The 27,977-nt window shown below is 46.6% G+C and overlaps 1 protein-coding gene and 1 long non-coding RNA gene across 3 annotated transcripts; one reads left to right on the top strand and one right to left on the bottom strand.

Annotated features, from left to right (window-relative positions):
- Nucleotides 1-407: 407 nt before the first annotated feature.
- On the bottom strand, nucleotides 408-24,301 carry PGF (placental growth factor). 2 transcript variants are annotated; one of them, XM_001375076.5, is made up of 7 exons: nucleotides 23,748-24,301; nucleotides 22,045-22,087; nucleotides 8,748-8,944; nucleotides 7,584-7,660; nucleotides 2,715-2,744; nucleotides 2,519-2,581; nucleotides 408-1,591 (listed from the first exon to the last, which is right to left on the bottom strand). In XM_001375076.5, exons 1-7 carry the CDS (start codon nucleotides 23,820-23,822, stop codon nucleotides 1,564-1,566), a joined length of 513 nt encoding a protein of 170 aa, XP_001375113.3. In that variant the 5' UTR covers nucleotides 23,823-24,301; the 3' UTR covers nucleotides 408-1,563. The 2 variants fall into 2 exon arrangements, with proteins under 2 accessions (XP_001375113.3, XP_056666663.1); XM_056810685.1 differs by lacking the exons at nucleotides 408-1,591; nucleotides 2,519-2,581; nucleotides 2,715-2,744 and adding an exon at nucleotides 3,045-4,781 and having other exon boundaries at nucleotides 23,748-24,293.
- Nucleotides 17,813-20,450, top strand: LOC107650697 (uncharacterized). Its single transcript, XR_001626491.2, has 2 exons — nucleotides 17,813-19,531; nucleotides 19,735-20,450. It is a non-coding gene; the product is annotated as an uncharacterized LOC107650697 (long non-coding RNA).
- Nucleotides 24,302-27,977: the final 3,676 nt, after the last annotated feature.

The raw sequence follows: 27,977 nt of genomic DNA, 5'->3' as shown, positions 1-27,977 counted from the left end.
GCCAAAGACTGTGATTTAGCTACTCTCATAATTGAAGAAAATGCTAAATGTCTATGAGAGATTCGTGATAATAAAGATGTAACTTCTTTCTGTCTAAGTTCACGGATTCTCCGAAATCCATCTGTGGAGCCAGTTAAGAACATCTGCCTTTAGGGGGCAACCTGTAAGGGGAGATGGGCTATCTGTAGAAACAAAATAAGGGCTGGACATCAGCAACTCTGAGTTCTGGCCCCAGCTGTATGACCTTAGGTGTGTGTCATTTTATCCAGAGTTTCTGTTCCCTTAGCTTTGTAATGGGGATAGTATTGTAGGCCCTTTTAATATGGATTTATAGGAATTTGCCCAGCCTTAACTGAGGAGATCATCCTTTCCTGGCAAACAATCATAGTTTTCCAGGCCAAAAAAAATTGGATTAAAATACTTTATTTAAGAGAATCTGACTTTTCTTTGGCCTCCCTGCACCCACTGAACATGGTGGTCAGGAAGAATTGGTATGACACATTTGGGAAGGTCCCAGCCTCCTCCCGTTCAACCCCCCTTGAAAAGAAACCTGCTCAACCCATTTCATAGAAGGCTTGAGTATATAAGTGCTCCTCAGTGGCAGAATGCCCTGTTCAGAGTATCTGGGAGCAGGGTAGGGAGGGGGGTCTTCAGGTATTTTTTCTATACCTTGACCATCATGCCCAGGGCTAAGGGCTATCTGCCTGCATCCTTTGGCATGTGTACCCATTGGCACTTCCAGTGGGTCAGAGTGGCATATGGGGGACTCAAGGGTGGCATCCCAGGCCACCAGATAAATTTCTGCAGTCAGCTTATAAGAAGGGGTTGCAGGGTTCTGGGAGAAACGGGAGACTAGAGGAGATCCCACAAACCCCACTGTATCCAATGTTCTCCCAAAGTGTCCCAGGCTTCGATCTCTGGAGTCCAAGTGGCTGCCAGGGTGGGAGGACACTTGCTGGGAACAGTCTTGGGTGCTCCAGCAATTTGTCTCCTGAGACCCTAGCAGGGGTCTTCTCCTCTTCCACTAAGCAAAGGTTAGCTGTCCTCCCCCAGACACCCCAGTTCAGGGGCCACTTCCCAGGCGAGAAAAGTAGGCTAGACTAGACCTCTCTGGTGGACTCTTTCCATATTGGGCACGAGTAGCTGTTTCCTTTGGTCAAAAAAATGGTGCTCAGGCCTTAGACGAGGGAAGCAAGGATGGGCAGGGGGACGGGAGTCATCCAATCCTTCCTTCCCTCTGCACCCCAGGTGACCGCCCCATGGAGGTTCCTGGAGTGAGAAAGGAAACCGTCCCCCCTCCATTACTCGAGTCATAGTTAATGTTCAGTGTTTAGGTACATCCCAGGACCTCAACTTGGGATCTTCCTGTAGTCTCCTCTTTTTCTTCTTAAGGCACCAAAGTCCTGAGGGTCAATCTCCCAGCCGAGGGAGAAGCAGACATTCAGCAGGGGTTGCATTTGGCTAATAAATAGAGGGGCTGTGGTCAGGGAGGTAACTGAGATTGTGAGAGGGGCAATAAATATAAGAGCTGGGCAGAGGCTGCTTTCTTCAGGGCCGACTGGGTTACCTTTGGGGAACAGCGTCTTCGCACCTGCCCAAAACAAAATGCAGAACCAGAGTGAAATCTGGGGGTATTCTTTTGTCAAGGGCCTGGAAGGCAGGATGCCTTGTGGCCAAGGCTGAGCTCTTGACGTTTAGGGCATGAAAGAGAAAAAAGGGGCCCTTTCTGTCTAGGAGTTCCAGATCTAAGTCCAAGGCCTGGCTGCCCTTGATTGTGTAACCCTGGAGTAGTTACTTCCTCTCCCTCGGATCCCAACAACAAATGGTGGGGATGAGATCACAGGATCGCGGACTTGTTGCTGGAAGGGAGGGACCAGAGGTCATCTAGTCCAATGGGCTCATTTTATAGATGAGGAGACTGTGAGCTCCCTGGAGGTTAAATGATTTGCCCAAGGCCTTGAGGGTTGGAAGCAGCAAAGCTGGGCTTCAAACAGACTCTCTGACTCCAAACCCAGGGCTCTTTCCACTTCATCATCACTGAATGGATGAGAGATTGTTTTTAAACCCTTACTTTCTGTCCAAGATTGAAGGACAAGGGTCAGGCAAACAGCATTAAGTGACTTGCCCAGGGTCACACATTTGAGGCCACATTTGAACCCGGGTCCTTCTGACTCTCAGCCTGGAGCTCTATCCGAGTGCCAATTAGGGGTTGAGGGATTAAGGGCCATGGAATCTTTCCCTTTATCACTGGCTTCTCCTGTCCCTTCTGAGTTTGAAGGAGGCCAATCCATAGAGCACTGAAAGAAAATAGAAGTTCTATAGGGTATAGAGACCAGGGTCACTTTGGCAGGCTGCTTCAGTGTACGGGCGCTGGGGTGACTAAGGGGGGCCCCTGCTTCCCAGAAACCCCTCTCCCCCACACAAAAGGATCCTCTCTAGACTCTGGCTCCTACCTCCCACCCCTGCCAGCCCCAGGGCCCCAGCCTCCTGGACTTTCCCCTCCATAGCCCACACTCACTGATGACAGTCTCTGGGCCTTTGCTTCTCTCTCTTCCTCTTCCCTCTACCCTTGAGTCTCCTCCTGTGTAAGAAACCAAAAGGGTCAGGACGTGCTGGCTTTGGATGGGGCTGGGGGAGAGAGGGAAGGGCTGTCCTGAGCTGGAGCCCAGAGAGCCAAGCCCAGCGCACTTGCATCCCAGATCAAGGGCACTCACCTTTCTGGCTTCATCTTTTCCCTTCGAGGCCTGGGTAGAGAAGAGAAGGGAAGGAGATGAAGGTGAGTTGGGAGAGATCATGTTCTGAGGGCCTGTAAATGGCACGGGGGCCGCTGGGGAGAGGGGCAGAGATCACCGGACAGAGAGAACCCTGGGAGAACCCCAACTGCCAAGGCTGGGTTGGAGAGTCGAGGTTGGAAGCCTGCATGCAACATGGCTCCTGGATTGAGAGCGGGAACATACATCAGATGCCTGCTGGGAATGAACGTTCTACCCTGCCCAGGCTAGTGGGGTGGGAGGTAGGAGATGGAGATAACGATAACAATCATGATGATTAGAACTCACATTTATATGGTGCTTTCAGGTTTACAAAGCGCTTTCCTCACAACAACCCTGTGAGGTAGGCTGTACAAGTATCATCATTCTCACTTTACAAATGAGGCGTCTGAAGCTCACGGCAGGGAAGGGGGCTGCCAGGCTCTCGTAGCTAGCTAGCTAGCAAACGGCAGAGTTGAAACTCGAATTCAGGTCTCTTCCAAGTCCAACACTCTTTCTAGCAGGGTACTCAGACCGGGAGTTCAGGGGGAAATGCTGCCCTTCCTCCCCAGCCTTCCCCCGAAGGGCAGAAAGCCCAGCAAACCACCAATCAGTCAAAGCCTGATTACCCTATCCAGGTAGCTTCCCCATCTGCTGTGGTACCAGCAACAAGAAGTCTAAGAGTAGATTTATGTCAAGTGTTTTTACTAAATGGTTTCTTTGTTATAAGAGAGGTAGGGCTCTTGGAGGCAGTATTACTTAATGGAAAGGGGGCTGGTTTTGCAGTCACAAAGACCTGAATTCAAGTCCTACTTCTCTCTCTCTCTCTCTCTCTCTCTCTCTCTCTCTCTGTCTCTCTCTCTCTCTCTCTCTGTCTCTCTCTCTCTCCCTCTCTCTCTCTTCCTCTCTCTCTCTGTCTCTAACACACACACCAGCAATTTGATCTTGAAAAAGTTACCTCTCAATGCCTCTAGTCAACTAAGATTTTTTCAACAGTGAAGGGAGTTTCCATGTTCCACACGAGAAGTTCCCTATGTCAGTGAAATCATATAGAGCCATACAAAGAGCAGAGACGGTTAGAGAGAAAGTTCCACTGGAAAAAGGGGTATTAGAAATTATCGTCATGTGACAAAAAAAACAAATCAATTAAAAACATTTTAAAAATTAAACTTTGGGAATGCCAATATTTTTGCTGGCTCAAAGTCAGTGGCTGCACACCTCAACCCCTCTTCCCTTCAATCCCTTCCTCATCTTCTATTTCTCATCCTTCACTTTTTATAAAAAGGATGCCTAAAAGATTGGGGAAGTATCTGGGTCCCAGCTCTAGAGGAAAGAGGAGGGAGAGCAGAGGTCATCAGTAATTTTATATATATAGTTTAAACTTTTACCTTCTCTTTTAGAATCAATACTAAGTATCAATTCCAAGGCAGATGTGTGGTAAGGGCTAGGAGATTGGAATTAAAGTGACTTGCCCAGGGTCACACAGCTGAGAGCAATGGCTAGACTTGGCCTCTATCCACTAAGCCATCTAGCTGGCCCTGGTCATCATCAGTAATATTAACTAGCGTTTAACATTTTAGAGGCTAGAGCCAGCTCTCCTTTTCTCAGGCAGCCTTCTGGAACATCAAAGCCAGAGAGATATACAAGAATATAGATCCTGGAGGCCAGAAGACCAGCAGTTGTCAGGGGGTGTATGAGAATAGGGAGTAGAGAGTCAGTTGTAACCAAAAGAACCTTCATCTCTCAGGCATATGGTGCTCCTGCCTCATGGTATCTGTGGCTGCTCAACTGGAAAACAAAGCACTCTGGTTGTGTTTTCTCTTTTTCTTGTTTAGAGGAGGAGAGGCCAGTGAGGCTCAAGTGCACGTGATGGCATCAGTCTGGTGTTCAGCTTGGAGGTGAGATCGGAGAAGAGCGAGTCTCCTAAGTGCTCTGTTTGGCTGTCGGGCTTGAGTAGATGCTTCTGCTTCGAGGGTCAGCCTTGTAGTGGAGGGAATCTGTTCAGGTGTGAAATCCTCAGGAGGTGTCCCTCTGAAGAGAAGTTCAGCGTGGGGTACAAATGATATTGAAGCTCTATGTGTGCTTGGGAGGCGGCAGGGTTCAGGGGAAAGGAAACTGGTCTAGGAGTCAGAAAACTGGAGTTCTCTTGTTCTCACATGTACTAACTCTATAATGATTTGAAAATTGATTACTCTTGCTAAACCTCTGTTTCCTCAGCTGTAAAACGGGAACAAAAATTACACCCCCCCTCCCTGCCTCTTTTGGAGCTTGAGGAAAGTATTTTGTTAATCTTAGTGTGTGGCAAACATGGGCAAAAGTCAGGAAGAATGATCAAGCAGGGATGGGATTGCTTTCTGTATCACTGGAGGGAGTACCCATTTCGTTGAGATCTTGAGATTCTTGGGCGGGTCATTTAACTGCTTTGGCTTCATTTTAAAAAATAGGAATAATAATAATAATCCCCATCCCCCCAAAACCCATACTCACACATACCCTTAGAGGACTGCTGTGAGGATAAAATATGTTCATGTACTTAGAAGCACTGTGAAATTGATAAAAGGCTATAAAGGTATCAGATAAAATTAAGACCAGATCATGTGGGTAAAAGTAATCATGGCATAGTGGGTAAAGAGGTGGCCTTGGAATCAGGATAATATGAGTTCAAGTCTGACTTCTGATACCCACTGACTTTATGACTCGAGGCAAAAAACTTAACCTCAGGGTGCCCCTAGGAAATCTAAAAAGCTAGAGAAAGAGTGTATAGGTTCAAATCTGGCCTCAGACACTTCCTAGATGTGTGACCCTGAACAAGTCACTTAAACTCAATTACCTAGCCTTTTTCACTCTTTTGCCTTGGTATAGATATTTGTATTGATATGCAGACAGAAGGTAAGGATTTTTAAAAAGAAGAGTTGCCTATCCACATTGATAGAGGAAATTTCCTCACCAGGGAAGATCTCTCCACTAATAATACTTTAGCCTAGAGTCTCTTCCCTCAAAAAAAAAATGTGGTGGATCACCAAAGGATGGAATAATAGCTAATATAATAATAATAGCTAACATACAGTGCTTTAAGATTTGCAAAGTACATCACATATATTCTCATTTGTTCCTTACCCTGTGAGATAAGTGCTATTATTATCAACCCTATTTTACAGCTACAGAAACTGAGAAAAGCTAAATGATTTGTCCCAGTTCACACAAACAGGAAGTGTCCAAGGCAGGATTTGACCAAGGCAGGGTCTTCCTGACTCCAGGTATAGTGGCTATATCCACAAGGTTAGGAGAAGATATTTGCTACTTATTCCAGCCAAAGCTGAAGTAAAGCCCACCCTCTGCAGCTCCGTGTTGGCAGTGAGGAGGGCAGTGGTAGTAAAGCATGAATGGGTGTGGGGGGTGGGACCACAAAGGCTCCATCCTTAGTTGGGGCCCTTCACTGGATGTGAACCATAGTTGGACAAATTAGGGGTTCCCCAAGCTATTGAGTTTGATTACCTCTAGCCCAGAGGCCAAAGAGAAAAGGAATAGCATCTTCCCTTGCACTTGGGAGTTCCCAATCTCTGAAGATGTCATCTTTTCCTGGCCCCTTGTACTAGCAGTAAGGCCTTCTGGTCTACCCCCCTGGACTGAAGGGACAATGAGCCATTCTTTCTATGCCCCTTGAGCTGGGGCAGGAGTTCTAGGGGCCCTATGATTCAGGGGGAGGATTTGGACATGGCCTGTAACTTTAAAGAAACCACATGTGTTTTCCTTTGACCTAACAAAGAGTCCCTTCCCAGGGCAGGCTGCACTCAGATGGACTTGTCCTCTTGTTCTATCAAGAGGCTATGGAACCTGCTCCAATTTTCCAAGCATGATTGCCCCAGAGCTAAGATCAGCCTCCAAAACTTTTAAGCTTCATCAAGGTCCCAGCAAGTAGCTGTAGTTGTGTTTGGTTGCTAGGGTTCCCAGGACTACAGCTTCCTCCCAGCAACCCCAGGACTGAGTACCCCAGCACTTGTAAAGCCCTGCATGATTAGCAGTTATTCAAACATCTCTTTCCTGCTTTTTGGACAGGACCCAGGAGTCCTCTTCCCATTCTGCCACACAGCTGTAAACCAGCTGTTGGTTCTACCTCTCCAGGCAAATGCTAGAAGGGGAGGTGGGGGGTTAGGGGGGGGCGGGGAAGATGAATAAAGGACTAGGAAATTAAACACAGCTGCAGCCAGAGTGCCTCTTGGTGAGTTAATTATTTCCCTGTCTCCAAAAACCCAGGAAACAAAATGCAGAAGGCCTCAGCAGAGACCTGACCACCCGTCTGTCTCAGCCACTGATTTGCTGTTCAAGAGCTCTTACAGATCACAACACTTCAAGCCAAGGACCTTGGTTTCCAAGAGAGGAGAGCCTAGGAACCTGAAGACAAGCTCTCAAAGACATTAGCAGTCTGGGTTGTGGAGCTACATGATGAATGAATTGCCCTCTGAATAATGGCCTCTGCTTCTAATATGCCACCTCTACCAGAATTATAAAGTCTTTAATTGGATTTTAGGATTAGAAAGGCGCTTACAGATCACTTAGCCCAACTCCACTCCTACTTTTTTTCTTTTCTTTTTTTTTTACAGAGGAGGAAAATGAGGCCCATCGAGGTTAAGGGATTCGCCCAAGGTCACACAGGTAAGTAAGGACAGACCAGGATTTGAACTCTGTGACTCTTTCTATGATCCCATCTCCCATCCCCGGGTGGGCAGGGCAGGACAGTAGAAATGTTAGTACCCTCCAGAGCAGGCCCGAGAGTGCCCAGCGCCCTGGTCACAGCCTGTGCCATGTGGGTGGTGAGAAGCAGGGATCCCGTACCTGCACTCACACCGCACATGCTCAGTGAATGCTAACTCCATGTAGGATGGCTGTTCCCCAGACTTGATCTTCAGAAGCTGGAAAGGCAAAAAAGATCCTGGTTATAAGGTTTGAAGGGCAAGAAGGAGGAACCTTACAATTCCCCATCTATCTCCCCTCTAGAATAGTGGGTTTAACCTGAGGTTTATGGATAGATTTCAGGGGAGACTATGAACTTGGAAGGAGGGGAAATGATAAATGTATTTCCACTGACTTCTAACTGAATTTTTGCTTTTCCTTCGATTATGGAGGCAACAAAAAATTATTCTAAGAAGGGGTCCATAGGCTTCACCAGACTTCCCATGGCACAAGAAAAAAATGGTTAAGGACCTCTGTTCTAGAAAGACCTAGTCTCTCTCCCCAAATGCAGAACATCTCCCCATTGCATGCTCTCCTGCTTCCTTGGAAGGAAGAAAAAGAGTTTGCCTCCTAAGTCCTACTAGCGTCTGCACCATGTACCTCTAATGAGAGCCAGACAAGCAGCTCACTGGGTGCCAAAGAGCATCTATGATGCTACAGCCTTTCCTACCGTGGAACCAAGGAATCAAACTGTCTCATTAGAGCCTGGCATTTCTTCCAGCTGATCCCATTTACAGAGAAACCTGGAACCATTTCAAGAGGTCCCTCTGCCCCCAGCTAATAGCATCAACAATTTCTTCTCTATGGGGCATTTAGGTGGCTCAGGGGATTGAGAGCCAGGCCTAGAGAGGAAAGTTCTGGGTTCAGATCTGGCCTCAGACACCCTGGGTAAGTCACTTAACTCCTTTACCACTCATGTGCCTTAGAACGATATATAGTATTGATTCTAAGATGGAAGGCAAGGGTTTAAAAAAAATCACTACCCTATACAAAATGTGGGAGATGTAAGGGAGTGATAAGGTATGAATCACAAGCTCTAGAACTTGAAAGTTTTTAATAGTATTTAATCTAATATATATATTTACAATTTAATAGTACATATTGAATGAATGAATGTTTCTGTCTCTGGGGCTGGTGTGGGGTGGACAGTGAGAGGTGAAAAACTGGATAAATTTTGGTGATGAGAAAAGAGGGGATCCTCAGGAAAGGAATACCCTGGGCTCAGAAACTTTGTCAGAATCTATGGAAGTAGGTAGAGGGTCCCACCTGCATGGTGACATTGGTTGTCTCCACAGCAACACAATGGAGGTTCTCATCCCCACAGCAGCCAGTGCAACGCCTCAGTGAGACACAGGATGGGCTGAACATGTGCTCCACTTCCCCTGGGTACTCGGTCGCAACATCCACCAGCTTCTCCAGTGAGCGACAAAAGCTTCGGCCCCACACCTCTTGGAAGGGCAGCACTATAAGGAGACAAAGAGGGTTAGGAGCTGAGATCTAGAGGAGGGGAAATATGGGGATCCCTTCTCCCTTCACAAGCACTAAAGTCAACAACACTCAGGTATTATTTATTTTCTTTACAGACTCTTTCCGCATATTACTTCCTATTTACATAGATTTTATTTTCCTCATCTATGAACAGTGCCTTACACATAGCAGATGCTTAATAATTATTTGTAATAATTATTTGTTGACTGTAAATGTCTATTGAATCCTAGGAGACCCAATTCCCTAGACATTTCTTCCTTGAAATCTTCCCTGATTACTATATCTACACCAACTTAGCAGATAAACATAAAGAAAAAGAATAGCAATTTTGGCTAATAGTAGAAAGTAGGGAAAGAGTCACCAGGTCCACTGAGCCCAGCTTGCATGGTAAGGAGGGTCATTAAAGAGCCTTGAAAGGAATTTCTTCATCTTAGCTGAATGGCAGTTTTGTTGAGTGGAGATGGTTTTGAGGGTACCCAGTTTCCTGCCAGAGGGTTATAATAGGAGTTAAAAGGAATTTCAGACCCTGACTCACTCATATGGGGTTTGCAACACAAAAGAGCAAAAGATGGCCCCTGGGGGTTATCAAGCGGGAGATGGGGCATACCCCTCCTCCTAGGGGGAAATAGATCACATAGTAGCCAAAGACCAGCAAATGATATTGAAATGCAGAGGCAGAGATGACCAACAGAAAGCAGCAGAGCTTGGTACATGGAGAAACAGAGGACACCATTCAGCAAGGAAAGCAGCTCCCTTAATCATATCAGTAGAGGATCCTGGTGGTTCCACAGTATCAGAAACATGAATTGCATGCCATGGTCTCTATGTCTCTATGCATGTGCCTTTCCAGTTGTGGTCCCTGATTGTATTAGAGTTGTATATCCTGCAATATATCCCACTACCCAATTATATAGTATAAGCCATGGGGTAGTGTATACCTAGGTTTCTAAAGATGAATTATTTTGGTCATTTATCTTGCTATGCTGCTTAAATGTCCTCAGACATTCTCTTAGAATGTAGACACTAGGACAGCTAGATGACACAGTGGATAGAGGACTGGGCTTGGAGTCAGGAAGATCTGTGTTCAAACCCAGCTTAGCCACTTATTAGCTATGTGACTCTGCCTTAAAAAATAAAAAATGCAGGAATCATATCTTTCTTCTGTAATCTTTGCAGCACATAGCATAGTGCTGGACATGTAGCTGATTACTAATACAGATTGTATTGAACTGAGTTGCAGAATTGTTTTCTTAGCCTGAGTTCCACTGGACTCCTTTAGGATGGGTGTTTCTAAACCCTTATCTTCTGTCTTAATATCAATTCTTTTTTTTTTTAAACCTTTACATTTGATATTGGTTCCAAGGAGAGCAGCAAAAGCTAGGCAATTGGGGTTAAGTGGCTTGCCCAGGATAACACAACTATCTGAGGCCATATTTGAACCCAGATCCTCCTGACTCCAGACCTGGAGCTCTATCCACTGAGCTAAGCTGCCCCTATGAGATTGAAAGTCATTCACCTTTACCCTTTCCTCACTTCATATATAGTACCACAAGCATAAATAAGCCTGTTTACCCTTCTCACCTACTTAGAACCCATCATAATAATTGTGCACTTTCCAATGAACAGAAAACTAATATATTTACATGCACTATCCCATTTAATCCTCACAATAGTCTTGTAAGGTACAGATTTTTCTATCCCCATTTGCAGCTAAGGAAATTGAGGAGGAGCTGTGACTTGCCTAGAGTCATATACCCAGTAAATGGCAGAAATAGAACTCAGACTCTGATCTCAAGTTCAGGGTCCCACCTTCACTCTTCCACACTGGCTCTCAATAGAACAAGGTGAATGGCTACTGAACACTGTTGTGTAGTGTTAAAAAAAAACAAGAAACAAAAGGAGTGTCTGTTGATTGGAAAATAGTTAAACACATTGTGGCGTATGAATGGAATTGGAAATGACAATGAGAAATTCTGGGGAATGTGGGAAGACTTCATGGAATCTTAGAATTTATGAGTTGGAAGGGAACTCCAAAGCCATCTAAGCCAATTCCAGAGAGAGGTAGTAGAGCAATGATATTAAATTCATGTAGAAATGGATCCCTGCAGGCGCCATAATGACACAGAAAACCACAAATTAGCATTATCTATGTCATATTGTAGGGCAGGCAGCTAGGTGGTGCGGTGGACAGAGCACTGGACTTAGAATGAGGACGATTCATCTTCTCAAGGTGAAATCCAGCCTCAGACATTTACTAGCTGTCTGGCTCTGGACAAGTCATTTATCCCTGTTTGATTCAGTTTCCTCCTCTGTAAAATGACCTGGGAGGACAGCTAGGTGGCACAGGGGATAGAGAGGGGATAGAGGTCCTGGGTTTAAATCTGGACTCAGACAATTCCCAGCTGTGTGACCCTTACTGCTACCCTTGCCCTTACTGCTCTTCTGCCTCAGAACCAATACTTAGTATCGATTCTAAGACAGAAGGTAAAGCTTTCAAAAAAAATGATCTGGAGAAGGAAATGGCAAACCACTCCAGTATCTTTGCCAAGAAAATCCAAATGGGGTCAGGAAGAGTCTGACAGGACTGCAACGACTCAATGACGTATTGTATTTTTATTTATTTTGCTAAACATTTCCAAATTAGATTTCAGTAAGGTTCCTGCCCCAATTTGGCTGTGAGTTTGACATCTCTGGTTTAGAGGATAAAGTGCTTTTGTTTGAGTCAGAGAGACTTCGCTTCTGACTTACTGTGTGATGTTGGCCAAGCCACCCAGCATATCTCAATTTCAGCTTTCTCGTCTGTATAATGAAGTCCTTTCCCAGTTCAAAATCTACGATCCAGGCTTGAAAGAGAATCCCCTCTAGAACACTCACAACACATTGTAGGAAATGAGGTAGAGAGAGAGGAGGGAAGCAGAATGAGGAGAATAACATACACCACAGCTACAATAACATAAACCAAAAGAACACCAAAGAGAATCTGAATGCTGAGGAGTTACAATGACTAATACTGGCTCTGGAAAAGAGATAAGTAAACATCTTCCTCCTTTTGGCAGAGAGGAAGGGGATTATGAGCATAGCCTATAGCATTAACTGTCAAATGTGGTCACATTTTGTTTAATTAGGTTTTTCTTTATTACAAGTGAAGAAGGCAGGGACAACTAGGTGGCCCAGTGGATAGAGAGCCAGGCCTAGAGATGAGAGATCCTGGCTTCAAATTTGGCCTCAGTACTTCCTAGCTGGATAACCCTGGACAATTATTTTTTCACTATTAAAGGTATATGTTTATTAAAATGGACACTTTAAGTTTCAAGAGACAGAATTTTGCATGCGGTTAATGGGACCCATTGGCAAGAATAAATGCTAATTGCAAAGATCCTGACTTGCCTTCCTTCAAATCTACCATCTATGTTTTATAGTTGGAATTCACTTATATAAAAATAATAGAGGGAGCAGCAATCAGTGGATTGAGAGTCAGGCCTAGAGATGGGAGGTACTGTGTTCAAATCAGACCTCAGACACTTCCCAGCTGTGTGATCCTGGGCAAGTCACTTAACCCCCATTGCCTAGCCCTTACTGCTTTTCTGCCTTGGAACCAATACTTAGTATTAATTCTAAGATGGAAGGTAAGGGTTTTAAAAAAAAAAGGAATCCAATAAACACCACAAAGATGCTCTCCAAAATACAAGAATCTATAAACAATAATATACTTTGCCTGTTGTCAAGAGAGAAGATAGTGGGCAGCTTACCCTGTGTCTTAGAATCAATACTGTGTATCAGTTCCAAGGGTAGAAAGTGCTAAGGTCTAGGCAATGGGGGTTAAGTGACTTGCCCAGGGTCACACAGCTGGGAAGTGTCTAAGGTCAGATTCCCATCTGTAGACCTGGCTCTCAATCCACTGAACCACCTAGCTTCCTCCTGAGTATAGGATTACTCTTTTTAAATGACTGATATAAAAATAAAAAGCATCAATAATTTTTAAAAAAATAATGATTAATGAACTTGAGGATTTTCTAGCCCAAATCTGGTCTGGTATGAACCAGGTAGGGTTCTGTTGAGAGAAGCCTATTGGACTTGCTTGTCCTGAGAACCTTGGGAAAGATCTCAGGTCTCCCTGGGAAGGCTGGAGCTGAGTGCCATGACCTCTAAGCATCATACACTCCCTAGCTCAGACCTTCAACAGCTATTTCCTAATGAATGAAGTCTGGACTTCTTTGTCTATCTTTCAAGGTCCTTCATAATCTGGCCCCATCCTCCCTCTCCAGCCTCTCCCCTATGTCTCCACCATAAACTCCATGCTCCAGCCATGTCATTTTCCTCACTGCCTTGCAAACACCCTCTGTTCTGTCCCATCATGGTGTCCTCTCTTAGGTGGTTTCCTTCACCATTCCAAATCCTATCCTCCAGGATCCAGATTGGTTTCTATCTCGTCCATCAAGCCTTCCCTGAACATTCAGTTCAACTCTCCCTCTCTCTGTCTCTCTGTCTGTCTGTCTGTCTGTCTGTCTGTCTGTCTGTCTCTCTCTCCCTCTCTCTCTGTCTCAGTGGACACTCCTCTCTGAGCTCCTATAGCACTTGGAGTCTATCAGAGAACATGGCACGCATATGTATGAACATTCTAAGGCACGGTGCTATAGTGTAAAGTTGGCTGACTTTGGAGTCAGTTCTGCTTACTACCTGGGCAACGTTGGGCAAGTCACATCCTTTTCACAGGTAGGAAAGACCTAAAGTAAGTTATGCTTTGGCCTGAATCTTGATTCTCCAGTTGACTGATATGATTTCAGATATAGACCTGGAGCTGGAAGAGATCTCATAGGCTACCTAATTCTTCTTCTTTTTTTTTTAAACTCTTACCTCCCCTCTTAGAATCAAGACTGTGTATTAGTTCCAAGGCAGAAGAATGATAAGGGCTAGGCAATGGCGGTTAAGTGAATTACCCAGTGTCATATAGCTAGGAAGTGTCTCAAGACCAGATTAGAACCAAGGACCTCCACTCTCTGGGCCTGGCTCTCAATCCAATGAACCATCAAGCTGCCCTCCCCCATAGGCCATTTAGTTCAACCCTTTCATCTTACAGATGAGGAAACTGAGGCCAAAGGAACTTATATGACTTGCTCAAGGTCACACCTATAAGCTAGTATCAGAAGCAGGATCTAAACATGGGTCCTCAGACCATAAGGCCAGTATTTTTTCCCTTATATCATGCTGACTCCTTATAGGGAAGAAGATCCCATGTAGTCTACAAAGGTATATATTTTGTCCTTGATTGGGTACCTAGTTCTTGGCTATCTCAGCATTAGTTTCCATATCAGTACAACAAGGAGTTTGGAATAGATGGTTTTCCAGTGATGGTGAACCTTTTAGAAGCCGAGTGTCCAAGCTTCAACCTTCATGCTGCATGTGAGCCCCCCTGACTTACCCCAAACAGGAGAAGGTAGAAGTACTCTGGAGTGAGTGATGGGAGAAATGTCCTGGGGTATGTGTGGAGAAGGAAGCAGCCCTGTCTGGCACATGTGCCATAGGTTGGCCACCACAGGTCTAGACTAAATCTCTTTCAGCTCTACAACTGTGAGGTCTCTAGCTAATAAGCTCCTTGAGGGTCAGAATGAAGTTTTATATATCTTCTATATCCTCTCCTATACTTTTATTTTATTTTGTTTACTTTTTTAAAACCCTTACCTTCCATCGTGGAGTCAATATTGTGTATTGGCTCCAAGGCAGAAGAGTGGTAAGGGCTAGGCAATGGGGGTTAAGTGACTTGCCCAGGGTCACACAGCTGGGAAGTGTCTGAGGCCAGATTTGAACCCAGGACCTCCCATCTCTAGGCCTGGCTCTCAATCCACTGAGCTACTCAGCTGCCCCCTCTCCTATACTTTTAAAAGGAATAATCAGCTTTAGGATCTCTAGGCTACCTTGATCCTCACTGAAGCGCCATTAAACTCTCCAGTGAGTCAGAGCCACCCAGTTTCCTCTGAAAGATGTATAACACCCCAAAAATAAATACTTCCCTGTGGGGAAACCTAAACCCAACCAGAAAACAAAGTGATTCAATGTGGTAGAGTAAAAAAGAGCCTAGTTGAAAGATCTGACTTTTAGGCCCAATTTTGCCATTTCCCAAATAGATGTCATTAAATCTCTCTAGGCCTCAAGTTTCCTCCTCTGCAAAATGAGAGGGATTGACCTAGATCAGAGGTTCTTTATCTCTGGCCCATAAGCCCCCAAAGGATCTACAGATAGATTTCAGGGAGCCTGTGAACTTGGACGAGAAAAAATAATAATTATAATTATATATGTACCTCTTTATTTCCATTAACCTCTAACTGAAATTTGGCATTTCCTTCTATTATTAAGGTAGGCAATAAAAAAATGATTCTGGGAAGGGCTTCTCCAGATTGCTAAAAGGGTCCATGACACACAAACGATTAGGAACCCCTGGATTAGATGACCTCTAAGGTCCCTTCCATCTCTCTCAGATTCTGTGATATTCTATGAACTAGGACCAGACTAGTTGTGGGAAGGGAAGGAGCATGTGTAATGGCAGCCATGCTCAATTGGAACATTGCTCTGGGGTTTAGTGCACAGAGGACTAGAGTTGGGTCACTCCGAGTCCCTGCCCTTATCTCCCCCCCTGCCCCCCAGCCAACACTTCCCTTTTGCTTGCTTGCTATTCTGAGACCGTGGAAGGGGCCAGAGTCCATTCCACCGAGCGGATGATGGCGTGGGTCTTGAGGTAATCCCAGAGGAAAAATAAACCTTGGTCCAAGCAGAGACCATTAGGAAAAGAGGAGAGTCCATGAAAATACCTGGGACCCAGCTGTCCACGTGGCCGAGATGGCCTCTGTAGGGCCAACATGCTGATGCTTATCTGGGTGTCAGAGACAAGGTAGGCTGGCTACCCTTGCTTCTGCCTTCTGTGAGCCTGTCCGTAACTTCTCCGAAATCCCAAGGCTCTCAGGGCCAGCAGAGGTTGAAGGGTCTCTGATCAAGAGGACAGAGCTGGGGGCCCTTGACATGATCTCCAACCTACAAGAGCCTTGGAGGAGAGCGCAGGCAGCCTCCAGGGACAGGGAACAGCACGGGACCCTCCTTCACGAGCTACGTGTTTGGTCTGAAGCCCTCACGGCATACTGACGTGATTCTGAGCATTTAATCTCATTGGGCTGAAAACAATATTAAACAAAAAAAGATCCAGTGGCCAAGGTAAGATAGAAGGCGCTGCCAGTTCTCCGAGGCAGATTCTTTTTCTGTAAGTGGCCCTTACACTCAAAAAGGAGCACTCTGAGCTCTCCCCTCCTGCAGTTCACAAGGAGCTGGCAACAGCTCTTTATCCAGCCGGGTTAAGCAAAAATGACTGTCCTGGCAGCCGAAAGAGACAATGATTTCCCTTTTCCTCTCTCTTTCCGTGTAAACGCTGTTTCAGCAGCTCCTGTAAGGCCTGATTTCCCTAGGTGAGAGGCTAGGAAGCTTCAGGGGGCAGGGGCTGGGGGAAGGGGGGGACATGCTCACAGCCCTCTATTTGTAGGACCTGCACATGGTACAGTGGATAGAGGGCTGGGGCTGGGGTCATCTTCGTGAGTTCAAACCTAGCCTCAGACACAAGCTGTGTGACTCTGGACAAGTCACTTAACCCTGTTTGCCTCAGTTTCCCCCTCCTGAGATGTTCTTTGGAAAGTAAGGGTGGCAGGGGGAGAGGGACAGACACAGATGTCACTAAGCTGCTCCAGCCTTTCCTAATAACAATAATAATAATAATAGGGACATTAGGATTGTGATTTTATTGGTAGTGGTAACATCCAAGTGAAGATACTCCATCCACCAAGGCAACGCATGGTTTTAGAAAGTAGTCTAGAATACTAAGAAATTAAATGACTTGTTGTGTGTGTGTCAGAAGTTGCTCTTAAACTCAGGGCCTCCTGGCTTTGAGTCTGACTTTTTATCCATAATGCTATCTCTGTAACAGGACTTCTTTAAAAAAAAAATGCCTTACCTTAGAATCAATACTATGAGTTAGTTCTAAGGCAGAAAAGAGGTAAGGGCTAGGCGATGAGGACTAAGTGACTTGCCCAGGGTCACACTGCTGGGAAGTGTCTGAGGCCAGATTTGAACCCAGGATCTCCTATCTCTAGGCCTGGATCTCAATCCACTGAGCCACCTAGTCACCCCCTACAACAGGTCTTCTTAACCTAGGGTTCAGAAACTTTATTTATTTTTAAATGATTACCTTCTTGGTATCCATTCTAAAACAGAAGATTGGTAAGGGCTAGGCAATTGGGGTTAAGTGACTTGCCTAGGGTCATATAGCTAGAAAGTATCTGAGGCTAGATTTGAACCTAGGACCTCTTGACTCTAGGTCTAGTACTCTATCCACTGTGCTACCTAGCTGCCCCTGTTGCATGAAATTATTTGCTTTTAATTGTGATAACTGCATTTCAATAAAAAATTTCCTTTGTAATATTATATATTTTATTTTATGATTAAAGTAAAACTTTACTTAAAAGCATTATTCTGAGGAGTTCATAGGCTTTCCCAGGACCATTCATGGTATAAAAAAAAGCTTTAAAATGCCCATTCTACTACTACTTCTTCTTCTACTACTACTACTACTTCTACTACTACTACTACTACTACTACTACTACTACTACTACTACTACTACTACTACTATTACTACTACTTCTAGTAGTAGTTCTTAGTAATATATTACTTTGTTTGCCAAGTATTTTGTCTACATTTCCTTTGATAATCTAAGAAACAGTTCTGCAGAGGGCTTTCTGTGCCTACTCTTTCTCTCCATTCCTTAGTGCTCCTTAAGGCCCTTCCCAACTCATACCCAGACTCTTCCTCCCAGACATTTGGCTGGGCTTGGAGGTGGGGGGAGTGCAGAGAGTGCCAAGCAGGCCTGCTTGGTGTCGGGCTGGTTTAGAATGACCCCCGGAGAGGGATTTTCTCAGTGTTACTGGAGGGTTTTTCTATCTCTCTCCCCCTTTACACGAAAGCCGCCTGCTGAACCCATCTGGCTCCAGTTTCCCATCCCTGCTGGGCGGAGACCCAAGAAGGGAAATGTTCAGTGCCTGAAAGAAAACTTTTCATGCTTGTTGCCTGCCGGGAGGGAAGGGAGCGGGGCCGGGTGGGGCCACTGGCTCAGGGCCTAGAGAACAGCAGGTGTCCTTGTGAAGAGATGTACCAACCCAGGCCTAACAGAAGATATACCAATCTAGGCCGAACAGGAGATGTACCAGCCCAGGCCTAACACAGAAAAGTACCAACTCAGGCCTAGCTGTACCAACCCAGGCCTAACAGGAGATGTACCAACACAGGCCTAACAGGAGATGTACCAGCCCAGGCCTAACAGAAGATGTACCAACCCAGGCCTAACACAGAGAAGTACCAACTCAGGCCTAACTGTACCAACTCAGGCCTAACAGAAGATGTACCAACACAGGCCTAACAGGAGATGTACCAGCCCAGGCCTAACAGAAGATGTACCAACCCAGGCCTAACACAGAGAAGTACCAACTCAGGCCTAACTGTACCAACTCAGGCCTAACAGAAGATGTACCAACCCAGGCCTAACACAGAGAAGTACCAACTCAGGCCTAACTGTACCAACTCAGGCCTAATAGAAGATGTACCAACCCAGGCCTAACACAGAGAAGTACCAACTCAGGCCTAACTGTACCAACCCAGGCCTAACAGGAGATGTACCAACACAGGCCTAACAGGAGATGTACCAGCCCAGGCCTATCAGAAGATGTACCAACCCAGGCCTAACACAGAGAAGTACCAACTCAGGCCTAACTGTACCAACCCAGGCCTAACAGAAGATGTACCAGCCCAGGCCTAACACAGAGAAGTACCAACTTGGGCCTAACTGTACCAACCCAGGCCTAACAGAAGATGTACCAGCCCAGGCCTAACACAGAGAAGTACCAACTCAGGCCTAACTGTACCAACACAGGCCTAACAGGAGATGTACCAGCCCAGGCCTATCAGAAGATGTACCAACCCAGGTCTAACATTGAGATGTATCAGCCCAGGTTTAACACAGAATTACCAATTCAGGCCTAACTGTACCAACCCAGGCTTAACAAGAGATGTACCAACCCAGGCTTAACAAGAGATGTACCAGCCCAGACCTAACAGAAGATGTACCAGCCCAGACCTAACAGAAGATGTACCAATCTAGGTCTAACATTGAGATGTACCAACCCAGGCCTAACACAGAGAAGTACCAACTCAGGCCTAACTGTACCAACCCAGGCCTAACAGGAGATGTACCAGGCCAGGCCTAACACAGAGAATTACTAACTCAGGTCTAACTGTACCAACCCAGGCCTAACAAGAGATGTACCAACCCAGGCTTAACAAGAGATGTACCAACCCAGGCTTAACAAGAGATGTACCAGCCCAGACCTAACAGAAGATGTACCAACCTAGGTCTAATATTGAGATGTACCAACCCAGGCCTAACACAGAGAAGTACCAACTCAGGCCTAACTGTACCAACACAGGCCTAACAGGAGATGTACCAGCCCAGGCCTATCAGAAGATGTACCAACCCAGGTCTAACATTGAGATGTATCAGCCCAGGTTTAACACAGAATTACCAATTCAGGCCTAACTGTACCAACCCAGGCTTAACAAGAGATGTACCAACCCAGGCTTAACAAGAGATGTACCAGCCCAGACCTAACAGAAGATGTACCAGCCCAGACCTAACAGAAGATGTACCAATCTAGGTCTAACATTGAGATGTACCAACCCAGGCCTAACACAGAGAAGTACCAACTCAGGCCTAACTGTACCAACCCAGGCCTAACAGGAGATGTACCAGGCCAGGCCTAACACAGAGAATTACTAACTCAGGTCTAACTGTACCAACCCAGGCCTAACAAGAGATGTACCAACCCAGGCTTAACAAGAGATGTACCAACCCAGGCTTAACAAGAGATGTACCAGCCCAGACCTAACAGAAGATGTACCAACCTAGGTCTAATATTGAGATGTACCAACCCAGGCCTAACACAGAGAAGTACCAACTCAGGCCTAACAGAAGATATACCAACCCAGGCCTAACAAGAGATGTACCAACCCAGGCTTAACAAGAGATGTACCAACCCAGGCTTAACAAGAGATGTACCAGCCCAGACCTAACAGAAGATGTACCAACCTAGGTCTAATATTGAGATGTACCAACCCAGGCCTAACACAGAGAAGTACCAACTCAGGCCTAACAGAAGATATACCAACCCAGGCCTAACACAGAGAAGTACCAACTCAGGCCTAACTGTACCAACCAGGCCTAACAGAAGATATACCAACCCAGGCCTAACATAAAGATGCACCAACTCAGGCCTAACACAAAGAAGTATCAACCCAGGCCTAACTTGAAGATGTACCAACCCAGTTCTAATAGGAAAAAGCCTCCCACAAGAGTAGAAACAGTTGGAAAGTCTTCCATAAAACCTTTTGTTTTGATTCAGTTACCTTTTCTCACTGCTAACAGCACATTATTCCAACTCTCTCTTTTTCCTGGATGGGCAAGAGAGGGGACACTAGGTCAGGCTCAGAGCAAGAGATACTTGGGTTGGCCAGAATCATCGTTGTCTAATTGACTGTACGATCCTATGGCTATAATAGTGTCAGTCACAGGACTGTAAATCTGCAGCTGGAAGGTCCCTCAGAGGCCATCTAACACAACCCTCTCATTTTACAGAGAAGGAAATTAAGACCAAGAGACCTATGACTTCTCTAATACCACAGGGCTATTATGTGCCAGAAGCTAAATCTGAACCCAAGACTTTGAGCTCCCAAGGCCAGTGTCCTTTCCAAAGTGCCACACTGATAAAATAGAAAGAAACAGGCCCTGCTTCTTTATAATGTAGACTACACAGAGGGACCTATATTTTCTTTTATAGGACCCTGCTTTTTAGATGAGTTCTAAATTGGGTTGTCCCAAAGAAAATCTATGGGGTCCTAGGGGAAGAATTGCCTCATATCCCCCACTGTTGCCAGGTGGTACATCTATTGTTAATGTTTAGTTGGTTTTTCAGTCATGACCCCTTTGGGGGGTTTTCTTGGTAGGAACATTGAGCACCTCTCCATACCCCACCATTCCTAGGTCAGTGACGGGTGCCCTGTGGGCACACCTGAAGTGCTCATTAACTAAGAAGACTTGGTTGGCTGCTTCTCTCACCTGGCTGGGTTCAAGAGGGTCAGAGAACACGGAGCAGGTAGGTTTGTCTGGGGAAGGGAGGGGAAAGGATGATGCCAGCAGGCAGAGGATGTTTCCTGCTCTGAGACAGGATATTATCCCAGAGGGGAACAGCCTGCTTGTACATGTTTCCTCACCCACAGAAATGTCTCATTTTGGGGGTGGAAGGGGGAAGTGACTGGTGGGGGTTAAAGCGGTGGCGTGTGGACAGTTAGCACGTTTCTGTGAAGAGCCTGGCATTGCACAGCCTGCTTTCCGCACGTATGTCTGTTTGGCAAAGGCCTGCATGCGCTTTGAAGATTCCCTCTGCACAGAAGTGAGGGAGGGTGTTACTAAGGTTTTGTCTGTTTGTAATCAATGGGAAGTTCTGGTCAGATTCCCAAAGCATCGGGAGGCTACAGCTCGAAGAGGGAACGCCTATCCCCTCCTGCCCCTCATCTTTTGCCTCACGGCTACCTTGGCCCCTTCCTATCTCCTCCCCAACTCACATTCCCAGGGTGGGGGTCATGGAAAAAGGGTCTATGTGAAAACCTGGGAAACCCCCTTTTTGTGACCAATTAGCGACACGGCCTTGATTAGTTCGTTAGCCTCTCCAAACCTCAGTACCCTTGTCTGTAAAGATGAAGGCAAGGGGAAAAACAATCACGGTTTCCAGTTTTACCACTCCTTTAGGGTTCCCAGCTTTTAGGGTCCCCCAACAGCTCCACTTCTTTTTACCCTTTCAAGCCAAACCTCCTCTGGCTCTTTTACCCCCATTTCTCACACCAAGGAGCATTTAGGAGAAAGCCAAGGGTCATGGTGGGCACAAGATTGGAAGGGAAATGATTGACAGACTCCCCATTCTCCCCCTTGGCCAGCTTACCTTCTACCTCTGCGGTGCCATTCTCAGGAGACAGGTCCCACTGCTAAGGAAAGAAATACATGGGAATAAGGGAGAGTGAGTGTCCTGCAAAGAGCCCCCCAAGGAAGGGTGCTGGGGGCACCGTTGCTTTGGCAGGAAAGTGGTCAGCTCTTTATTTGCAAGACCTCCTCAAGAGTTAGTGGGGATTCCGATACCCTTCCTTCCTTCCTTCCTAACTGATTCCTTTCACTCATTCATTACCTCATGTTCCCTCCCTTTCCATCACTTACCTTTCAGGCTCCGGCCCTGGCCAGCTGGGAGACCTTGGGGGGAGATACTTCAACTCACTGAGCCTCAGTTTCCTCATCTGAAACTAGATGATCTCGGTGGTCCCTTCCAGCCTAAGCAGTCTGCAGTATAGAGCTCTGCCTTCCCCCTCTGCTGGTGCTCTGCCTCCTTTCCACCCATCCCCCTTCCTGTGCTCTCCCACAGGAGCCCCTTGGCCCCTTTAATGTCCCAGCTTGGCGAGGTGCCAGAGCCCTGTGGGGAGGGAGATCAGCTGGTGGGAGCAGGGGGCCACTGGGGCTGGTGGTTGTAGAAATGCTACAAGGCCACTCAGCAGCCCGGCTCCCTCAGGACCATCCAGGGAAACAACTGACTCCCCTCCTCTGCTTGAGAAGTGACCTCCTTACTTTCCTGGCCTGCCTCCCACTCTTCTCCCCTCCCTTCTCCCCCCCAACACCCTTGCTTTCAGCATTAAGGACCTGGGTGGGAAAGAGGACTTCCCTAGGCAGTGGGAAGGGATATTATTGCCTTTGGCAGGACGTCTTTACCCAGGCTGGCACGGAGCCAAGGCCCTAAGCCACATGCCCTAGCTCCTGGGAAAAGAACTTGGGAGCTTCTCTTGGCCCAGGGACTCAGGACCTCCAGGTCAGCCGCCGGCTGGGGACCTTGGGGCTAGGCTGACCTGGGGGAGCGAGGTCAAACCCAAGAAGAGAGAGCATTGTCCTCTTAGGCTACCTGAAGCCCCTCCAGGGGGCTCCTGACCCAAGGCAAAGCCATGGGAGAGCCACAACAGTGTCTCCTTTCCCCCCAGGTCCCCCTTGGCCAGGTTGGCCCCCTTGCACTCGGCAGTAATTGGAGCAATCGGGCATGAGTCTGGTCGATTCCCCAACCACCCAGGGAGTCTACGTCCCTGGACCCCCTGCCCCTCCATTCTCTGTTTCCCTAGGGCCTCCTTGGGTCAGAGGTCCCAAAGGCATTGGGCTAGTCACCAGGGCTTGGACCCTGACCACAAGGCCAGGGCCCAGCCCTGGGATTAGCTGGGAGATGCTTTTAGCAAAACCACCAAGGCCCTGGGGCCAGACAGGAAGCCTCCCTCTCTTTGCTGTGGTTTCCCCACAGTCTCAGCCCACCCCCCAGCCCCAGCCCTCCCCCTCCACCCCCTTCCCGGCTAGAAGCCTTAACTGGGCTTGGTTTTCCTCTAGGGGGCTGGCTTAACCTGAGTTCTTCATTCAGGAGGTGAGGAGAGTTCCAAGCTTCATGGAAGCACCTGGAGCCTGTGGGTATCCTTGGCTCTTTGGGATTGGGGAAGGGGGGTGTCTCTGTCCGTGAAGGAGCCCCCTCCTTTGTGCCCACTTCCCAGACTCTTCAGCCCGCTGCCTGGTAAATGTTGGGGAGGGAGAGGGAGGGGGAACTGGGTTTGGGGAAGAGAGAATCCTTACCTGGGGGGATGCAGCAGGCAGGGACAGACCAGCCAAGAGCTGCAGGACACATGTGAACAGCCGCATGGCTGACATCGACTCAGAAGTCCTGGGGCATGGGGCTTGAGATCCAAAGGAAAACCAACATGCTCAGCCCTACGAAGGCCCCCCAGGCAGGGGTGAGAAGTGAGGAGGAGAGGAGCCCCCCAGGAAAGTGTTTTTCCTTGATGGGTTGGAGTGGGGGAAGAGACTCTGGAGAGCCAGTCCGCTTCACTTGGGTCTGAGAGGCAGAGGGACCAGCACCCATAACCCGAGCATCTTGAAGCGGCTTCTGGGAAACTCTAGGAGCAGGCAGGTGAGGGAGGTCTCCGAGAGAGGGTCTTCTTTAAAAAGCGAGCTGGCCAGGAGTTTGGGGGGGGGCTGTCCCCAGGCTGCTCCCTCCCTGCCGTCCAGATGTCCGATTGCCAATGAGGGGTTCCCGGCTGGGTCCTTGGCGCCTCCAGGTTCCCGGCCGCCTCAGAGAACGGACGGCTCCCATCTGAGAGCGGCTGCTGGCTGCAACTCTGTTTCATGGGCTGGGAACTGCCCGAGGGTGGAGCTCCTTCCAAGTCCCTCCCCTCCTTTCCCTGCTGCCTCTGTGGTGAGGCAAGACTCCAGGCTGCCCGCCTAGCCTATAACCCTGGTGCTTGGGGGCTCCCTCCCAAAAGCAGAGCCTCCCAGGAACAAAATGGAGGCCCTCAAACTGGCTAAGTTGAGGATGTGGTGAATGAAAGGGGCTCTCCCTCTCCTTGGGTCCATTTGGGACAGTCCCATTCCAAAGAGTTACTCATTCAGGGCTATGTGGCCTGCTCCCGCCCAGGGCCACCCGGGGCACCCATCTCTGTGGACAATCCCGAGGAAGAAGCCGGTCACTCAAGTGGGGCCTGTACCTGACCCGGCCTCGGCCTGTGCCTGGAGGGGAAGCAGCAGACCAGTCTCTTCCAGAGCTCTCTCTTAGCCCTGCTGGCTCCCTCTACCTTCCCTTCCTCTCCTCCAATCATCCCGCCACCTCTCCCAGTCCCTCCTTTCTCAGGGGCCCCCCAGAACACCCAGATGAGTGGTACTTCAGACTTTGTGCTTCTCCGTGGGAGCCCCAAGCAAGGGCTGGCTCTGGGCTTTGACCAGAGCCCCAGGAGAGGAAAGGCACTCCTGGTTTCAGTTAGGGATAAAGCCAGGACACTGGGCAAGAGGGGTGGCTAGACAAGGTATGTCAGGGTGTGTGAGAGGAAGGGAAGGGTGCAGAATGTTATGCAATCTGTGGGGCATCTCTGAGATGGGGCTCTGGAAGCATGAGCCCGAGCAGGATTAAGTTCTGTTCAGTGGGAGGAAAACTAGACTGGGAAGTCACTGGGATCTGGATTCCAATCTTGACTTTGCAATTTCACACTCGTGAGACCACCCACTTTCTGATAAAGACTTCATAGACTCTATATTCCCATGAAGAACACCTTTTTTGGACATGAACAATATAAGGTTTTCTTTTTCTTGATCATTTGCCACAGGTGTTTAGTTTTCTTTTTCCCAGGGGAAGGGACTGAGAGAGAAACATTTTTAAAACTTGTTAAAAACAAAAAATACGACTTAATTTTAAAAACCTATGTGACTTTGGGCAAGTCTCTTAAAACCTCTAGTTCTCAGTTTCCTCTGACTTTTAAGTCTTTTTTTTTTAACCCCTTATCTTCCTCTTAGAATCAATATTGTATATTGGTTCCAAGGCAAAAAAAGCAGTAAGGGCTAGGCAATGGAGGTTAAGTGACTTACCCAGGGTCACACAGCTTGGCGGTATGGGAGGGAAAGTTTATACTCAGGGCCTCTTGTTTCAGGGCTTTCTTTCTAGCCACTGAGCCACCTAACTGTTCCTTCCACAGTTGGTTTTTTTTTTTTTAAACTCTTACCTTCCATCTTAGAATCAATACTAAGTATTGGTTCTAAGACAGAAATGTTGCAAGGGGTTGGCAATGGGTATTAAATGATTCTCCCAGGGTCACACAGCTAGAAAGTACCACCTAGCTGCTCTTCTTCCATAGTTTTTTTTTTAAGAGTAAAGGTGTCTTTTTTTAAGACACTCATCTTCCATCTTAGAAACGATAATGTGTATTGGTACCAAGGCGGAAGAGGAGGGGTAAGAGCTAGGCAGTGGAGGTTAAGTGATTTGCTCACACAGCTAGGAATCCAATTACTCTTTTTTTTTTTTTAACCCCTACTATCTATCTTAAGAATCAATAGTGTATCTTAAACTGTACTATAAAGCAGCGGTCATCAAAACAATATGGTACTGGCTAAGAGACAGAAGGAAGGATCAGTGAATAGACTTGGGGTAAGTGACCTCAGCAAGATAGTCTATGATAAATCCAAAGATCACCCAAACCCACTATTTGACAAAAACTGTAGGGAAAATTGGAAAACTGTGGAAGAGATTGGGTTTGAATTCAATGTCTCACACTCTACACCAAGATAAACTCAGAATGGGTGAATGACTTGAATATAAAGGAAACTATAAATTAGGTGAACATAGCATAGTTTATCTTTTAGATCTATGGGAAAGGAAAGATTTTAAGACCAAGCAAGAGATAGAGAATATTACAAAATGTAAAGTGAATAATTTTGATTACATTAAAATAAAAGTTTTTGTACAAACAAAATCGATACGACCAAAATTAAAAGGGAAGCAACAACTTGGGAAAAATATAATAAAAACCTCTGACAAAGGTCTAGTTACTCAAATTTATAAGGAGCTAAATCAATTGTACACAAAATCAAGCCATTTCCCAATTGATAAATGGGCAAGGGACATGAATAGGCAATTTTCAGATAAAGAAATCAAAACTATCAATAAGCATATGGAAAAGTATTCTAAGTCTCTTAAAGAAATGCAAATCAAAACAACTCTGAGATACCACCTCACACCTAATAGATTGGCTAACATGGCAGCAAAGGAAAGTAATAAATGTTGGAAGGGATGTGGCAAAGTTGGGACATCAATGCACTGCTGGTGGAATAGTGAATTGATCTAACCATTCCGGAAGGCAATTTGGAACTATGCCTAAAGGGTGTTAAAAGATTGCCTGCCCTTTGATCTAAAGAGATGATAATAATAATAATAAGGAAAAAGACTTGTACAAGAATATTCATAGCTGCACTCTTTGTGGTGGCAAAAAAATTGGAAAATGAGGGGCTGACCTTCAAATGGGGAATGGCTGAACAAATTGTGGTATATGCTGGTGATGGAATACTATTGTGCTCAAAGGAATGATGAACTGGAGGAATTCCATGGGAACTGGAATGACCTCCAGGAAGTGATGCAGAGCGAAAGGAGCAGAACCAGGAGAACATTGTACACAGAGACTGATACACTGTGGTACAATCAAATGTAATGGACTTCTCTACTAGCAGCAAAGCAATGACCCAGAACAATTCTGAGGGATTTATGAGAAAGAACATTATCCACATCCAGAGAAAGAACTGTGGGAGTAGAAACACAGAAGAGAAACAATTGCTTGATCACATGGATTGATGGGGATATGATTGGGGATATAGATTCATAGATATTGATCAAAGACACATGTAAAACCCAGTGGAATTGCTCATTGGCTATGGGAGGGGGATGGTAGGAGGGGAGGTAAAAAACATGATTCGTGCCCCTATGGAAAAATATTCTAAATTAATTAAATACACCTTTTTAAAAAGTGAAAAAAATTAAAGAACTAATAGTGTATTGGTTCCAAAGCAGAAGAGCAGTAAGGGCTAGTCAATGGGGATTAAGTGACTTGCCCAGGATCATACTGCTAGGAAGTATCTGGGGCCATAATTGAACCCAGGACCTCCCTCTGGATTCCAGGCCAGCCAGGCTCTCTATCTTACTGAGCCACCTCAGTGCCCCTGGGGAGAGTTTTCTAGGACTTTGCCCATGGCTGCTTCCTTGCCCAGTACTTGGAATTCGAGAAAAATGAATGCAGTTATTTAGTCAGGCCCTCTGGTTTGGAACAATCAGCTTAGGGGACAGTGAGAACGACCATCACCACCACCAGGCATTTCTAAGGTGATGAGTCACCAGGATTGGAGGATAGCTCTTGGGCAACTAGGTGGCACAGTGTATAGAGCGAAGGGACTAGAGTCAGACTTGAGTTCAAATGCAGCCTTTGACACTAGCCAGGTGACGCTGGGCAGTTCACTTCACCCCATTTGCCTCCGTTCCTCATCTACAGAACAAGG

The sequence above is a fragment of the Monodelphis domestica genome, chromosome 1 (assembly GCF_027887165.1).
Source record: "Monodelphis domestica isolate mMonDom1 chromosome 1, mMonDom1.pri, whole genome shotgun sequence".
Classification (NCBI taxonomy): domain Eukaryota; kingdom Metazoa; phylum Chordata; class Mammalia; order Didelphimorphia; family Didelphidae; genus Monodelphis; species Monodelphis domestica.
This window is presented reverse-complemented; position numbering and strand designations above follow the sequence as displayed.